The sequence below is a fragment of the Colletotrichum jinshuiense genome, chromosome 7 (genome assembly GCF_051148585.1).
Source record: "Colletotrichum jinshuiense chromosome 7, complete sequence".
Taxonomy (NCBI): Eukaryota; Fungi; Ascomycota; class Sordariomycetes; order Glomerellales; family Glomerellaceae; genus Colletotrichum; species Colletotrichum jinshuiense.
The window spans coordinates 1,994,732-2,012,597 of record NC_139314.1 but is presented as its reverse complement, the minus strand read 5'-3'; the positions used below and the strand labels follow the sequence as shown (position 1 = coordinate 2,012,597).

Here is a 17,866-nt window from a genome sequence, read left to right as displayed (position 1 = left end):
GGTTTGGTCTGCATCTTATCATCACCGCCGATATTCGTCAATGTCGAAAGAGCAAGACTCGGCCAGGGTGCAGTTGACTCCGCAGCGTTGATGGATGGCATCTTGTATCTCTAGATGATTTTTCGTTTGCCCTGACCCCCAAACTCCTTCACGAAATCACTCTTCGGTCCAGCCAAATCTTACATCGTTCATATTTAACCCATTAACCCTAGGCCCAGACCCCGTACGAAACGAACGTCGTCCGCTTGCCGCTCAAGGGCCATCCTCATCCTCTCGTTATACTGTTTTTCCGCCTCTTCAGCCCTCGCCTCTTTGTCCGACTTGGCGGTCGGTTCTTCAAAGTCATCTGCGCTGAACCCAGGCTTGCCAGAGAAGCTTACCAGACCCAGCTTCTCACCTGTCCAGAACAAGATTTCGTCATCGTTGACATTATCCAGCCCACTACGTGTCTGTGTCGACAAGATCTTTCTTGCGAGATCATCTGAGCCAGGCATGGATGCGAAAAGGGACGGACGCTCCGAAACCTCGCTGTGACCGATTTTATGCCGCCTCACTTCGGTGAAACCATCGCGTTCGAACCACTTTAAAAGCCCGGAGCCATCCGAGAACACTATCCTGGTACCGTGGTTGGCCACGGACAGAATCTTGGACTGTGAGGATGTTTGTCGGTTCTTCATTGTAGAGTTCTGCATGAGATCTTCTGAAGAATATCCCGGCCGAGGGCAAAGCCCGTACAACTCCAAAGACCCCTTGGTATTGTATTCACCGCCGGCAATGAGCGTGCGGCCGCCTTCTCTCGTCTTGGACTCCATGACTTTCTCCGCGGATAGGTCGCTTCTTCGACGGGTTTCGCTGTCGAGAGTAGAGAACGGATATGGTAATGACGCAAGGCTAGCAAGCCTAGCGCCCGAGTGGATGGAACCCATGATGGAGGGGAACGTGCGTCTATCATAGTGGAGGATATTGGAGAAGCGGCCTGCTACGTAAATGTCGTTCGAGAAGGAGTACTCGTCGCAGGGGTTGGGCAAGTGTAAAATGCTCAGGGGTGTGGGTTGAGATAACGGGGCATATGGTGGTAGTGGATCATCAAAAATGCTTCTCCTGCTCCGATCAAAGGAGCCTTTTGCTGCGTCAACGGCTAGCACGTCGATCTTCTCGATTATCTCCCTCGGCGATCTCAGCCGAGCTCTGTAGTCGTATAGATGTATCCCTAACGAGGTTCCCACCGTCAATGGCAAGCCTGGGGATGCGGAAGAGAGGGCGGTGATGGACCACTCGAAAGTTTGTTCGCCGACAACCTCAAGACGGTTGAGGTCCACTTCAAGGAGGTGGCCCTGGACGGCAACAAACGCCTTGTTCGAAAAGCTGTCAACGCTGATGCACTCCGTCACTCCGGTGTCGATCTTTCGGGACCTTCCCATTGTCTGGGGTCCGTCAAGATAAAGTATGCCTGCAGAGCTCTTTGCGACTGTTGCGCCTTTCCGGCCCCGAACACCCTTCACGTCCCATAGGCACATGGAGCCATCATCCAATGGAGACACTGCCAGTAGCTCATTGGTTTCTTGATTCGGGCTGTAGAGAGCCATGCCCCGAACGTCCAGCGTATCTTCCTCGTTTCCATCGCGGATTTTAGGTTGCTGCAGCCAGCTTGTCGCGATAGGCGCATAGCGTTGTATGTACTCGTTGTACCAAAAGACCGGCTCCGTCGGAAACGAAGGGTCCCAATTAGCCATGTCCCTGTGCCTCTGCATCAGGCGCTGCTCCCTCGCTTCTTCATCACAGAAGTGCGGGGGCGGTTCTGTGCCACCATGCTCTTGGCTCAACTGTACGGCAGCGTTCAGAAGAGGCTCGTCGATGACGTCGTCGTCGACGATGCGGTTCAGGAGCCGGCGCCGTTGAATGGATTCTAAAAATGGAGACACGTTAAAGGTCCTCGACCTCCAGTGATTGTTGTCGAGGGAAATCTTCTGAAGCTTGCGGCAAACGAGCTGCAGACCGGGGAAGTCGTAAGGCTCGAGGACTGAGGGGCACCGGGCTGTCAGCAGGAAATCTGGGGCACACTCTCGGCAAAGAAACCCCACTCACAGGAAAGAATGCGCAGGAGTATCTCGTCCGGAAGCTCTTCCAACTTCTTCGGGGCGGTCGGCGACACCATTGTACGCGGGTTTTCAAGAGTACTCTTGAGGATTCTGTGATTACACTTCTGGCCGGGTTTCGGGGAGACAGAGGGGAGCCTGCACCGAATCCATCAAGAAAGAGGGTCGAAGGATGATCCTATCAATATCGTTATCGGGGATTGCCAATGCCCTAGCCATTTCGGGGCTAGTGCAGATCCGGGGGTGGACCGGATAGAAACGCCTGGACTTTTTGGGTGGGCTGGGCTGTCAAAGCTCCAGTTGTTGGAGCCTTTGCTTGTCTCGCTTCAACTGCACGTGTTCGACATCTGGTTGAGTTCGTGCTCAACTAGGTAGAGCTCTTGCTCTCGGAGCTCCTGTCAGCTACACGGTATCTTTGTTGTAGCCACGGTGTATGCCACTTTCTGCGTCGTAAGACCGGCGGACGGCCAGAATTTGAAACGGAGTACAGCCACGTCCTTCGTGAAGCAAATTGGGCGCAATCACCGGCCGATCTTGCCTGGATCCTTGAGAAAGCCCCTTAGAAACAAGTGAATGATTGGCGGCCCCCCCCCCCCCCCCCCCCGATTGCTGCAATCTCGTCCAATGCTTCACTATCGCCAATGCATATGCACCAAATCGTCACCATTTGACTGCCTCTTTCTTGTCGATCATGATTTTTTCCATCTGGCAAATTGCAGCCTCGAGAAATTACCGTGACTGCACTTACTACCACACCCCGGAGGTTGCACAGGGCGGATCTCGATGCGGCAACTGGAGCGCTTAGTGAACACGGTCAATTCCTACAGCAGCTGACCAAGGAGAAGAACTTCACAAAAAGAAAAGACTTCCGGTTTGCTTTGGTTCTAGAGCGTACCCTACATCGGCAGTTGTAGGGGACTTAAAGACTTGAGAAGCATTTATCTCAGATTGCCTGGATAATCGTCTCCCGTCACTTCCGTTGCCTCATATCATAGACGCAAAAGGTGGCCATAACACTGAGGCTCCGCGAATAGTGATAATCGCAACCCAAAATACTCGAAACATTGTCGAGAAGCAAACCCAAAAGTGTATCTCTGCGCCTTCTTACCCAAATCAGATCAGTGTTCTGGGTTGTCAAATTGACGTAGACCTTAAAAATGCAGCGTACACATTAAAGGCCCAGCGTTGGCACAACGTTGATGTACTGTAGCATCGGGTTGTAAGCACAAAACCCCTAAGTTGCAAGGCATGGACACAGTTTTCTCCACTCTTGTGTGGGTAAATGATTCAATTGGGAAGCTGACTGCATATGTATTAGATAACCCATAGTCGCAAACTGTTGCCTAGATAGATAAGGACAGTTCTCAGACCGACTGTTGGCTTCCCTTAATCAATTTTCATTTAAAGGTTTCTCTCTGATGTATAAGCATGCTGCAGTCGGTTTGCAACCATGCCAGATTCTTATAGCTGCAATGAAATACCGAAACCCCTTGAGCCGTACGGCGACATCACAGGGCTCGGGGTAAGTGCCAGCACAAATTGCAACATCAGTTCGACCTAGTAACATTTCAGGTTGTGCTTGGATTCCTCATAACAGCATGGTCGACAGTGCTCGTACTCATAATGTACTATTTATTTGCGTTCGACCCAAATCTGAACCCGTACAGAAAGATCTCGAGCCAGGATGGACAGAGCCAATCAACATCTTTACGGTCTCCCAACCCTGCCGACCAGGCTATGCTCAGATACATGAGGCCATTGAGAGCGCTGATGGGACATTATAATTTCGTAGGGAGCGCCATCGAGAAGTCTTATCACAAAGTTGGTCGTGAGGCCGAACCCAGTCTCGGAAACTCGGAAGCTCACATTCTGGGTAGTGCATTCTCGCTCTCGCCGATACGCAGCTCATCGCTGGCACCTCAATCCTTGTGAGCGGATACTATGCTCTTACGCGTGGGCTGTCCGCATACCACTGGCAGATGGTCATCTACCTCGCCTGGTTCTCGAGCATGACCCATCTTTCGGCCCTCACATTTCTGCGCACCTTTCTTGCAAACCATCCAGCTGGGCGCCTGTGGCGGGTCTTTGTCATGTTTCTCCTCGTCGTTTCCCTCTTTGTCGGCCTTATTCCCACCGGTCACTTCAACTTCGTCATGAGTAGGTTTTCCGTCGCTAACAACGTCAATCTTGGAAGTTTTCTCTACCCAACCGATTGCGACGGGTTTGACGCCTCCAGGGGCCTGCACTTTGATTGCTGGCTGCGTGGTTCCGAGGACGGGGAGGGAGGCTTCAATAGCAAGGGCTACGAAAACGGAACCTGTGGACTGGCGCTCTGCAAAGTTGCCGGCGAGCCACTAATGAAGTCTACGCCTGCAGACGATGCTGTTTTCCGGAAGGTAAGCCTCGCTACCGTTCTATGGAGTACTACAACTTGGCAAGCAGTTCTTCCAGAGTCTCCCGCTGCATGCTTCTTTAGCAGTGGAATGATATCCGAAAGCCAGGCATACGTATCTCTAGTTACGTCACTTTTGTTATTAACATACGGTTTTACTGTAAGAGTTGCCAAGGTTTTTGGCCAGCCAGCAAAAATGTTTACAATTCTATCACAAGAGAGGTTGGACCGTAGCTACCAAGCGATACTGGGACTCTGGGCGCGACAACTAGGCAGGATAGGGCCAAAGGCCGCCCTTTTCGCCTCCTCCATGTGTATCCCACTGCAAAATTCATTGTATTGCACCTTTTGCGTGTTTTTACATTTATATACTTCAATGATGGCAGAGGCAAGTGGTTTCTTTTTGGGTATTTCAGAGCTAGTTATGCTGACATACGAAACCACCTAGGTGTTTTCAATCACAGTGTCCGCTCTTTGGGGTACCGCCAAGCTGACCACGACTCGAAGACTGGGCAATTCAGAAGACAATGATTGGACTTTTGGGCAGGTGATTCCACTCGTTCTTCTGTTGGGCCCTTTGGTTCCTGTCTTTGAGCTGGCTTACAAGTTCGGCCTTCCAAAAAGTAAGTTTATAATAGGATTGAATGTCTGAAATGAAGATCGCGAGCCTAAACAATATCAACTCTCCTCAGATTGGTCATTTTCAAGGAATCCAGTACCACCAACCCAGAGTCCAATCGTATCTCAAGCGAATGCCCTGGCCTTGACATCTCATTCCTGTGAGTGGTTAACGATCTGTTCATACTTGTCACTACTGACAACTCGACAGCTATTGGAATGGCATCGGGGCAGCACCGTCTCCTCCTTCGAGGAGAGTTGGATCGCAACCATGCACTGAGCAATGGCAATGTCTTTGGAATCGCAGTGTCCCAAACTTACGATTCTGAAACCTGTACGTACCAGCAGCGGAAAGAAGATGTGTATTTGCTGGAAACCGAACTAAGACATTGCGTTCAAGGGGACAAACCAGACCTCGTCAGCCATTCGAGTTTTCAGGAAGTTACTTATTGCCAGCATGGCAGTCTCACTAGCACGCGGAAGGACCACTCCTACATGGAACGGAAAATTACAAGTCTCCTGCAGGAACCTCGCGTCCTGCATGAGGAGATGTGGGGGGGTTCTTTGCTCTGCATCCTCGCTGGGCCGATGGCCACCGCGCTGGCCCTGACCCTGGTCCCCGAATTCAACGGCTCTACACTTTTCTTGGAACCCGGCCTAAACTTGCGAATGACGTTGGTCGCGCTCGCCTGCATGCCGGTGTTCACCCAGAGCTACATATTCCTCCTCTTCCACGTGCGGCGGATCCGGCCCAACAGGAGGCGGAAAGCCTTGAAGGTCCTCTTGGTGTTTATTACTGCAGTGGCTGGTGGTTTCGTTACGGTATATTTCTCTTTGTATTCAAAAACGGTACTGGGCCTCTCCATTGCAGGGATTTACGTGCTACAAATAATCACGAGCCTGGTTGTAGCGGTGCGAAGGATATATCTCTTCCGGAAAAAAGGCGTGGACGCTGGGAATATTTAGTAATAGGAATGGGCGACTAATTATGACAACGATTGGACTTGACACTCAGCGGCGCACCCTTTACACTAGTTCTTTGTGGCAGAAGAGATGTCGATATTTACCATCCGTACGGGTATCAGAGGATACCCATACGGATGGTAAATCAACGTAAAAGCAATGCGGTAAACTGTTCTGTATGCTATGTGTAGAAATAAAAGAAAGGTAGGCAGTGGAAGCAGCAGTTGTAAAGATATTGTCATTGGCAGCCTGGAGGTAGAACCTCCAGGCCCGACTGCTGCCGCTTCCCACTGCTTGACCGCCAGCCCGTATTCTGGCCGAATAACCCAACAGTTTCTTTTCGTCTTCTTTTTTCTGTTGTTCTTTTGTTTTTATACAGCTTTACCATTAGATGCTGCTGAAACCTTTTGCTGGCTGAAGTATTCAACTCTGGGCGGATCGAACAGCTACGGCAACCCCCTAAGCGGCTTCAAATGCCTCCAAACCAGATTTCTCTAAACTTCTCGATAGGGGTTAATGACTCATTACTAGAGTTATTATACTATGTACAGTGCCGCTCTGTTTTCGTAGTATGGACAAAGCCTTGGTGTTCAAAGAAAGGTGGGAGGTGAACTCGTTGTGGATGCTCTATGTTGTTTCCGCCGGGGGTGATGGGGACGCATGTACGGTGTATGGCGTACGGCAAAGCCTTTGATTATTTAAGACCATTAATACATCATAATTATTAGCACAATAAAAAACTATGCTTAAGTCTCAAGGCATAGATAAGCCAAATAAGCGTACGCAGGAGCAGCACATACGCCACAAGAGTAGTTTGAAGAGCATCAGCGCCCAAATCAAGAAGTCGGAGTGATAGAGATGTTGTTGATAGTGTTAAGTAACACTTCAATTCGACAACGAAGCTAGTAATTTCTTATTTTGCTATAAAATTCGCAACTGGCACTTATCCCGAACCACCACCCTTCCGCGAATGCCCTCGCCCCCGTGTTACAACCTAGCACTGCGTTTCCGATGAAGTTTTTTTCATTCTTTTCTTGTATGTATTTATATGTCTAGACAAAACCAACTGATCAGGGTAAATCAAACGCAAGAAGAAAAAAAGAGTAAAGAGAAGCGACGGTTAGGATTGGTAGCAAGCCGGTCATCAAGCCACCGCGTTTTCACGTATGTGACCATTGTACCTGTTGGAACTACAGGGTCTGTTGTATACAACAGGACTGCCCGTATGGGCTGGAGCTCGTCGAATATCAATATGGTATATTCGGAAGCTGTAAATCGGTATGTAGAAGAGAAAGTAGAAGGTTGGCAGCAGCAGCAGCGGAAGCGTAGATATAGCTGTTGGCAGCTCGGAGACTTAATCTCCGGGCTTCGCTGCTGCGGCCGCTGCCGCGACCGGCGGCCCGTATTCTGGTCACGTAATCCAACAGTACCCCATCAACTGCAATTGAAAGTCATGGTCATCTTAAGCTCTCTGGATCACATGCGGTACGTGGTCTTGTGTGTTATGCAGTGGCAGAAGAGCCCCCTTTTGGTAAGCGAAAACCCGTCGACACGCGATGATACACACAGCCTACGACATCCCTAGACAGTACGAGGGGGGGCATTTCGGAAGCTCAATCTACCCAATCCCGGGCTGAGGGGTTCGGATTCGATGTCTTTTTTAACCTTAAACCCCACTGAGAACCCATGCACTTGTATCATGTCCAGGAAGCCAGCATCACACCCCAGGTTCTTACTATTACAGCTGCGGCAAATACCAACCAGCATCAGGGCCTCTACACCTGATCTGTGAGAAACCCTTCCGACTGTGAAGTGATCAATAACACATGTCCGTGCTAGTGACATGAAGTATAGGAGGCTTCCATCAAGCGTGTCGTACCCATGAGTACGCAGGGCTGAGAAGCAACGGGCCAAAGCCGTGTCTTGGGGAATTTCTTAATCCAAGCAGCGCACGCAATCCAGCAATGCCATACGCGTATGAATGCATAAAAGTGACCATCATCTTTGAGGCGCTGGGCTTGGTTTCATTCCTTCCCCTACATGCCCTGCGCTATCGCCCTCACGGAAATACGATAGCCTTAGATGTGGGGATTACATCAATAAGATTGGACCAAGCTGCGTTCTGCAAGAGATGGGTGTTACGATCAAAGACATCCATCTGAGACCAGAGCATAGGCTGATAGAGAACTCGCTGGGACCCGCATCGGAAGGGTGGAATCTGATAGATATTCTGCTCGCCTTGGCACGGGCTTTTCATACCTTTAGATAATTTCAGGTCCCTTGCGACGAAGGACTGTGCATGGGCTGGTCCAAGGTCCATTTCCAACACTCTGCTGGCGGAATAAATCTGCTCACCTGATGCAACTTCAAGGTTTAGTAAGGCGACGTGATTCAGACGGCAGTTCCGGAGGTGCCGTGTCGGCGAGAAAGGGTACCAACAGAATAGGCCCCTCTCTTCGATCCAAGAAGGTGTGAAAGCTTGACCTTCAGATCGAAACTCAAATTGAATCAGCGTTATTCAAGTATCACAGAATCTGCATATTCGTCGCGGATATCACACAGAGTCTCGGCCACTGCACCGGCAACCCCAACTGATGCAAACTGACCCTTGCTCGGTGAAGGAAGCTTAAAGGGAACGGCTTGGCAGGAAGCTTGGCATAAATTATGGAGACCGAGTCGAGATCCTTGAAGAATATGGCCTGGGTGCCGTAGTACGTCTGTGTCAGTGACGATCACGCAGTTGGGTAGGGTTAGTGCTTCATGCGGGCATAACAGCCGTTTTAAGAGGGGAGACCCGTGCCAACGTTTAGCGTCGCCCCGTTTCACTAGGATATAGCATTGTGGTGCTACGCTTCGAGGGACAGCGATTGCAGCAAATAAGAGGAGCCAAAACGGCCCGAGGGCACTCGGTGAAGCAGCCGCAAGGAAGACAAGCGGGGGTGTTCGGGCGAGGCTGGATGATAGCCCACGTCACCTCGTGTCGCGAAGGATCGGTGGACACAAGACAGTGGTGACGGACTTGGAGGTTCAGGCCTGCCGATGATACTGAAGGCGGAACCGGTTGAACTGGGGCTGAGTCGGCCCAAGCCTGAAAAGTAGGTAGGTAGGTGCCAGATGCGTCAGCATTGTGTGGGCGGAGAAGTCGGGCTGGGGATTGTGCCGAGTCTCGAAACGGCAAGGGCGCAGGTACTGTGTTAGCACGCAAGAAAGCCAGCTGTGGGGGCGGTTGAAGGTTGAAAGGTGCGAGAATGAGGCAGGCCTTCAGCCTCGCTGAACGGACGACGTCGAGCCAAGAATGAGGTGGACTGATGACAGAAACAAAGAGGCGAGAATGCTTGACATCTTTAAGCTTGAGCCAGGGAGCAAAATACGGTTGAATAGGGATTTCGATTAGGATGCATCAAAGACAGGTGATCTGTAAACAATATCGTACGAGTCTGACGTGGGAAGAAGGCATGGATGGGCTCATGGAAGGCTTCTGTGCTGGGTGGTGTGGGCGATTGAGAGGTTCGAGCAGAGGAAACGCTATGGAAGGACGACGCTTCGAGGCAAAGAGTGAGATGCCATTGGACCAAAAATTTCCGCGCATGCACTCTACAGCCATCAGAAGAATTCAGGAGGAGCAAGGGGCAACAGAGATGGCGAGGATGTCTCTCTCCCCTGCGAACTTTGCTCGGGCGACAGGTGGGTTGGGTGGACCAAGACAGGCCGACTGAGTGACAGGTTTTGAGTTGGCTGTGTGTGAGGGAAGCTACGATGCGATATTCCGTTCCATGGTAAGCAGGAACGGAGCGACGCTGACAGGGGTGGAGGACGGGGTTTGAGGGTTTGAGCGAGGGTTAGTAGAGAATGTTGAAGGTTTCACGACGGGGATAAAGTGTGGGTGAGGGTGGAAGGACTGAAGTTCTGGGATGACAAGTTTGGAGATTTGCGGGTAGCGCACGGGCCAAGACTACTAAGGAGGAAGGGAGGGCCCTGTTCCTCTGTTCCTGCTGCATCGGCCGGTGCTGGGTGAGTGGACCTGCCGCACCTCACGCATGTGTAACCGATGTCTCCTGCCGCCAAGCCTAACATAGACTAGCGGAAATGTGGGGGTGACCCCTGTGGCTTCCAAGGTACCCCTAAGCCTTTCTTCCTTTCTCTTTCTCACTCTACGTTCTAGCATGCACTTTCTTTTTTTCTTTCTTTTTTTTCCTTTTCCCGTGGCTTTCCCGTAGCTCCTCATCCTCGGCGGGACTACAGGACGCCGGGGAAACCATGTTTTGGATGGGAGGAAGGCAACAAGGGACTCTCGCCAGGCACGTGCTGGCATCCCACTGCCAGCAGACGGCGGCCGGGAACATACCTACACTGGAGGCGACGACGATGCTTTTTGGCCATTGAAGGCCCGTCCACGTCTGCATGCCCAATGGCCTCCCGTGGTTGCGTTGCGGAGTCATTAGTGGCCGTACACAGCAACAAAAAGGATGGGGAATGCTTGGCTTCGTACGATTGTCGAACCTTTCGCCTTCAATCCATTTTCGCCCGTCCTCACCGTTACCTCTCCTCTTCTTCTTCCCCTAGGATGAGCCAAACTCCCCTGCTGGGCACATGCTGGCCATCTATATCTGGGCACCTGGGCACCTGAAATAGACTCTCCGTCAGTGGCATGTAGCTCTGTAATTACATCAATAGCGCAACAGCGTGCAGCTGTAGCGCAGGATCTCATCACACTGGTGTCCTTTTTTACAGGTGGCTTGCCCCCGCTGTGATCCCAGCGAATCCTGTGTCACCACCATCCAGCCACCGCATCTTCCCGCCCTGAGGTGAGCATGCCTCACCACCGTTAAGCGCCCAGCAGCATGGACCCTGGCCGAAATGGGTCTGGCGTCCGTGTTCCTAAATTAATCCCAGCCACTCAACGGCTGTCGTTCTTGCTTCCCATCGACTCCCGTCACCTTTGCGTCTGTCCACTTCGAGATCCGTTCGTCTGGGCGGGCGGCAAGCACGTCTCCCTCCAACATGGCCTGCCGACCGCATAATGCAGCCCATGGCGGAGACGCTGCGGATATGAGGACCTCGACTCGTCTTCCCGATCGCCCGTTTCCCTTTTGTTTTCCCTTTTTCTCCTCCCTCTCCCAACAGGACGGTACCCTACCTTTTTCGTCATCGTCATCGTTGCTGTTTTCCTTGTTGGTTCCAACACACTGAGCCGAATTGAATCGAATCCGCTTTATCCGTGCAATTCCCAACAACAACCCTTGCTCTTCGCTTGCCGTCTGTTGCGTAGCGAGCGCATCGCGCCTCACCTTCCACCAAAACCACACCCCTGCTGCAACCGAAACGTCAGAATAGCCTCGGGCCCCCCTTGTCAAAGCGCCTCTAACAGAACTCGTCTCAACTCCGCCCACCGCCTGTCGCACCTGGCCCTGCCGTCTGATCAGTTTCGCCTCTCGGATCGGACTGATACGGCTTCTCCCAACTGCGAAACCCATCCAACGTCTGATCTTCCGAGTCGTCCAGTCCATCCTCGAGAGCACCCCGGTCCTGGCCTGGCCTGTCCGCTCCCGCCTCCAAATCACCATTTCCAACTCGTCCATTGCCGACGAACAACACCCTGCTAGACGCCTGTCGTTGAGGTTTCATGGACACCTGACATCCGAAGGATTAGGCACGACAACATCCATCCCCCCTCCATCCCGCACCTCGCCGCAAGCATCCTCCACCAGCAAGCCTTGCCGGATCGAAGTCTATCCATCCGCCAGCGACAGGCTCCCCCATCAATCCTGGTTCTTCCCAAGAACCGATTCCCATCCGGTGTCATCCCTGTCCGTCGACCTCAGGCGTGCCAACAGAGAGCCGGCTCGAGCTCGACTGCCGTCCGACTCGCCTCTTTATGAGTTTCCCCCCACCCGCCGAAAGATTCGTCTCGTCTTCCTTCACCTCTCCTCTTTCACCCTCATTTTTCTATTCTTCTTCTTCGTTGTTTCTCGGCTAGGTCGAAGAGTCACGTCAATCCTCGAGCCCTTGCGACTAACGAGTTCCCTTCCTTTCCTCGCTGCTGGCTCAGATCACTCTTTTTTAAACTTTCCAACTTCGTTTGGCTGGAGTCTTATTTCGCTTCTTTCTGATCGTCGAGTGCGCCACTTGGGTATTTTTTTCTAAAAAAAAAAGACGTTGTAATACGGGGACTGAAAAGAAAGAGACTGGGAATCAGAGACTGGGATCCCGATATTGCGGTTATCAGAGTTTACTGGGATTCATTGCCCCGACCTCGCCTAGCGTCCTCGCGAACCGTTATCCGATACCTCAAGGCCCAGCCCTATCTACCAACTCATCGTTACTGTCGCAGGTCGACACCCTAATACAGCTACGAACGGAAGGAACCGCCAATCCAAATCAATATGGCGGGAGACCTGAGTTTTGGGACTCTGGTCCGGAAGCAGTTCACTCCTCAGAAACTGACCTTTCACATCCTCTTCTGGACCTTTCATTGGGGCATTTTTGCCTACGGCTGGTGAGCTTGCCCTCAACCGTGGTTTATTTTGTTATCCGAACTAACTCTCGCCCAGGTGGAAGCAGGCGGCGGATGCGAGACTGGCTGGTTTGAACACTCTGCAATACTCTGTCTGGATCTCCAGAGGTGCCGGTTTGGTTCTGAGTGTGGATGGAATGCTTATCCTCCTCCCGGTCTGCCGAACAGTTATGCGATGGATTCGACCGAAGCTCCGCTTCATTCCCCTCGATGAGAACCTTTGGTTGCACAGGCAGTTGGCCTACTCCCTGCTCCTCTTCACCATTCTGCACACGTCTGCTCACTACATCAAGTATGCCCCATCAATATCCCATCTCAAACCCGCCGATTGCTAATAAACGCAGCTTCTTCAACGTCGAGAGAACACAAATTCGACCAGTGACTGCTATCCAGATTCACTACGCCCAGGCAGGTGGTGTTACCGGCCACACCATGCTGCTGTGCATGCTTCTGATGTACACCACGGCCCATGCCCGCATTCGCCAGCAGTCCTTTGAGACTTTCTGGTACACGCACCACTTGTTTATTCCGTTTTTCCTCGGACTCTACACCCACACTGTCGGCTGCTTCGTTCGTGATACGGCTGAATCGTATTCGCCATTTGCTGGAAAAGACTACTGGGATCACTGCATTGGCTATCTCGGCTGGAGATGGGAGCTCTGGACGGGTGCTTTCTACCTCATGGAGCGAACCTACCGTGAAATCAGAGCCCGGCGCCGCACCAAGGTCACCCGTGTCGTCCGCCACCCCTACGGTTAGTTTGTTATTCCTTGTCTGCTTTAGATTCGCCATACTGACTCGTTTACAGACGTCGTTGAGCTGCAATTCAACAAGCCCTCATTCAAGTACAAGGCCGGGCAGTGGCTGTTCCTTCAGGTACCGTCAATTTCCGACTATCAGTGGCACCCGTTCACCATCACCTCGTGCCCCTTCGACCCCTATGTATCGGTCCACGTCCGCCAGGTTGGCGACTGGACCAGGGCTCTTGGTGACGCGGTTGGTGCCGGATCGGCCCAGGCTAAGCTTTACGATGGTGTCGACCCTATGGGAATGTACGAGGTTGCTCTTCAGAACGGCCAGCAAATGCCGGACCTCCGCATTGACGGACCGTACGGAGCCCCCGCTGAGGATGTTTTCGAGAACGAGATCGCCGTGCTTATTGGTACCGGTATCGGTGTCACCCCCTGGGCGTCGATTCTCAAGAACATCTGGCATCTACGCAACAGCCCGAACCCGCCAACCCGCCTCCGTCGTGTCGAATTCATTTGGGTCTGCAAGGACACCGGATCCTTCGAATGGTTCCAGACTCTTCTCTCTTCTCTCGAGGAGCAGTCTAACGAGGCAGCTCGTGTTCCTGGTAGCTCAGGTGTTGAATTCCTGAAGATCCACACCTACCTCACCCAGAAGTTGGACATGGATACGACGCAGAACATTGTGCTCAACTCGGTTGGATCTGACCACGACCCGCTTACTGAGCTTAAGTCTCGTACAAACTTTGGCAGACCCAACTTCGCCAAGCTCTTCGCAACCATGCGCGATGGTATCTTGGACAGAACATATCTCAACGGCTTGGAAGGTAGCATGCGCACGACTGTCGGTGTCTACTTCTGTGGTCCTTCAGCTGCTGGTAAGTATTAACTTCTCCCGCACTTACAACCATCGGCTAACGAAATCCTTAGCTCGCGATATCCAGAAGGCTTCCAAGGAAGCGACCGTCCGGGAAGTTAACTTCCGATTCTGGAAGGAGCACTTCTAGATGCTGATGGGCGGCCCCCCCACGTTTTAACACCCTAAAAAACAAAAAAAACAAAAACAAAAAAGCACCTAACAAAAGCGTTGGGTCATGTACACGTAGGAGGTGTTAACGCCAGGACACTAGATCTATAGCTCCCAGAAGTTCTCCAGCATGAGAGTGGCTTATCACATGCGGAGGGGAGAGACAGCTGAATGACGGAAAGCGGGAAGGCGTTGGCTGGAATGCATTAAGAAACCCGATCAGCGATGCGCACCTTACATCTTTTTGCCACCATCTGCGCCCTCAGTTTATTATTTTTTTCATATCATGTTACGGGGTGCGGGTGGTAGGCGGTCAATGTTCTCTCACATATATGAAGTCCATACATATCAATTTTCAGTTATGGCGACTGGTTCACCCCTAGAATCTCTTTATTTTGCATGATATAGCGAGAATCTGTGATGGCCAAATAAGTAATATAACACGACCTCGTCCTATCCTAATACTGCGTAGAAAAACATGAGTCGTCCGCTAGAGATGAAATGAACCCTCCGCCCGGATGAGGATGGTATGGGTGGTCTAGGCCGCCGACTTGAACCGTCAGTGTGGGTTTGCCCTCGAAGCTGCAGTCACAGGAATTATTAAGCGGTAGGGAATATCCAGAGCGGGACTGCGTGCCGCCGAGTCTTCTCGGTGATAGCCCGGATACGGGGTGGCCGTCTGGCCGACGAGTCTAGCCTTCACTTGGTCAACCCCGCCACCAACCCAAACAGTCAATGGCATGCATAGCATGAGCCTTCTGGTGGCCTTGACGACGATCAGGTTGAAAGAACAAGGGCTTGTTTTCGGTAGTATGAGTGTGTGCATGTGTAGTGGCTGTAGTTGTGGTTTGCATGTGAAACTGTCGATGTTTGAGGGAAGAGCGGGGGAAGGGATGGTTCGCTTGAGCGGATTGTCGGCAAAAGATCGGCTAGGGTGGTTCTGGACCCCGGCCTGGCAAGTCCATTTGCAGAAGGTTACTTTTCCTGTTGCCGGTGAAACCCTAGACAAGTGAGAATGAAGGTTTGGGAAGTCCAGGGGTCTGGGTTTGTGTGTGTGCGTGGCCGGCGATTAACGACGATGGACTCTTGATTGAGTGAAAGACGGGGTGATTAGGAGTCCCGGGGATGTGTAGTGAGGCGGGCTCACGGTTGGGTTTTCAGTTTTGCTGACGCGCTCTGCCTTGGGACTTGGAAGTTGGCCGAGGAGGATGGGTATTTCTGAATCATTCGTGGTGGGGTGGTGGGTGGTGATGTACGTACGCGTCTGGAAAATGCAAATGCAGCGGGCGGGTGAGGATGGAGCACGGAGAGAACCAAGTGGTTTTGGGCGGAGTTTGATGCCGAATGAATGAATCGATGAATGAAATGATCGGATGGGACGGAACAGGACATTTCTTGCATTGAGTCCTATTTGTGGTGCAAGTTCGGGAGCCGGGGGCCATATGGCATCTGTGTGTGTGTATGTATGGGGGGGCTTTATTTTTTTCTTTTTGAGTGAGAAACCCGATAAGTTCGGACGTCTTCCGAGGAGGTGGTTCGCATCCGAGCATCTCCATATCGGGTCCGTCGAGGGGATTCGTATCGGGCCGCCGTGGACAAGTTCCGAAGAAGCATAGATACCAACAGAATCATGGTAGGCTGGTTCTCGAGACAAGGTGATGGAGGAGGTGATGTATATGTTCAAAGCCTTTAACTAACATCTACCTGCTTTGGGTTGGTGAGGTTTGGGATGGTTGAGACGATATGTAGCCGTTCAGAGTTCTATTAATACAACTCAATGGAGAAACGGCACAGAGTGTTCGTCCCAATTTTGAAATAAAAAATTAGTCCCGTCTTCATCGTCGAGCCGGAGGGAATTTAAAGTTTTTATATTTCCCTTTTTGAGTGTTTGGGTAAAGGTTTTGAGGCCGATGATGAGACGAAAAAAAAGGGTGAAAACCGAGACAAGTTGACTCCATATGAGCTAGCTTGCAAGTGAATTATTGCATTCCCTACAAAATGGTCACATGCAACAGACGCCAGGTTGGGGATTGGTTGTATGTCTCTAGCAGTGTTATTGTGAGTCGTGTGTGAGACATCCCGTAGGCAAGAAGTTGAATCAAATCACTATCGAGAGTCATATCCAAGGAGTTTAATGGCGTTGGACATGACTGATGGAGAGAAGACTGCGGCACACATGGGTCGATCTCTAGGGTTTGGAGCCGCTCCAATCTAGGGTTTCTGCCATGCGTGAAGCTGGGCGTCTCCAATCCGTCCAGTCCTCCCAGTGTGGTCCATACTGTTTCTTTCCTAATACTTCCAAAGCGGTAACGAGGTGTGAAGAACAGCCCGAAAAGCTGGCAAAGGTAGGGACAGAGGCGTCTGATGGCAGTGTTCATCTCCAAATATACGTTTATCATACCAAATCTAGAGTCTTTCCTATCAGTAACCGCACCCGCATCGAACGCAGCCACGGATCGGGCGCCATCGAGTACACTGACTATTACCCGAAGTTGAAATAATTATATCGATGCAACTTGCGTCGCCTAAAGGTCCTCCTTGATTTAATTTCTTGCTTGAATGGTCGGCCTTTTATCGACGAGACAAGACGTGCTTGTATACCACGGTCAAGGTTCAAAGCTTCACGTGGGTAATACCAGAGCTTGAATATGTGTTATTGGATACTTTGCTGTTATTCAAACTTTTAGAACTTAATACGAATTGATGTTTTGGGTGTAAGCCCGGTCATATTCCCATTCACATCGTGTATAGAGAGACAGCTACGCGAACACCCCAAGGCCGTAGACCGCCGGATTTCAAATTCGAGGGCTAATTTCGCTCCAAAAGTCGACATTCAACACAGCTGCTAGTCGACCCAGCCTACTTGTCTTTGAAGAGATTTGTAATTCGGGGTGGGGGGTGGACGTCTATTTTGGCGAGTTTACAAAACCTATCATAAGTAAGCCTTGTTACATAATGTTGTACAGATAGATAGTAAACTGATGAGCCTGAGAGGAGTCACCGTTAGAGAGCATGGCGCGGGCCCTAATCTCAGGAACCGCCAAAGGCTAAAGTGCTAATAAGTAACTGCTCTCGTAAGAACCATTCGTCCGACCACAAGAACCCGCTTGACCATGAGCTTTGTATAAAACAACACATACTTCTTACGTCTGCGGATCATTTTAAAACAGTTGGCTGAAATGGTCTGCTTTGTCATTGAAAACGAAGTAGACGTCAATTATATCCACAAGAGAGATGATAAACCCGTTTACCCTACGACTTAGACAAACCAAAAAGATTTTGACCAAATCTGCTTGGACACGGGGGCAGATCCAAGAGTCATTGAGAATGCCGGTATTTCTGCCGAAATAGCTGAGTGTATCCAGAGAGATATCCAAAAGAAGCCTCTAGGCGCCCCTAACCCGACTTAACATATCTAGCTTCTTAGAGAATTTAAAAAGGCACCGACTTGAAGCATTCAATGTATCATTGATTAATGGCCGCCGAATGGCTTCAAATATCTCGGGC

General features: G+C 51.1%; 3 protein-coding genes across 3 annotated transcripts; 2 read left to right on the top strand and 1 right to left on the bottom strand.

Moving 5' to 3' along the window:
• Positions 1–194: 194 nt before the first annotated feature.
• Positions 195–2,155, bottom strand: EsH8_VII_000514 (F-box protein; the record flags this gene model as incomplete). The annotated part of the gene is made up of 2 exons (XM_083270647.1): positions 195–2,020; positions 2,086–2,155. The coding sequence occupies 2 exons, from the start codon at positions 2,153–2,155 to the stop codon at positions 195–197; spliced, it is 1,896 nt and encodes a 631-aa protein (XP_083128204.1).
• A 1,391-nt stretch (positions 2,156–3,546) lies between these two features.
• EsH8_VII_000513 (uncharacterized protein) lies at positions 3,547–6,072 on the top strand (the record flags this gene model as incomplete). Its single annotated transcript, XM_083270646.1, has 7 exons — positions 3,547–3,618; positions 3,669–3,917; positions 3,974–4,876; positions 4,937–5,111; positions 5,181–5,267; positions 5,318–5,440; positions 5,507–6,072. 7 exons carry the CDS (start codon positions 3,547–3,549, stop codon positions 6,070–6,072), a joined length of 2,175 nt encoding a protein of 724 aa, XP_083128203.1.
• A 6,380-nt stretch (positions 6,073–12,452) lies between these two features.
• On the top strand, positions 12,453–14,339 carry EsH8_VII_000512 (ferric reductase NAD binding domain-containing protein; the record flags this gene model as incomplete). The annotated part of the gene is made up of 5 exons (XM_083270645.1): positions 12,453–12,565; positions 12,621–12,875; positions 12,928–13,337; positions 13,392–14,210; positions 14,263–14,339. 5 exons carry the CDS (start codon positions 12,453–12,455, stop codon positions 14,337–14,339), a joined length of 1,674 nt encoding a protein of 557 aa, XP_083128202.1.
• Between the last annotated feature and the right edge of the window lie 3,527 nt (positions 14,340–17,866).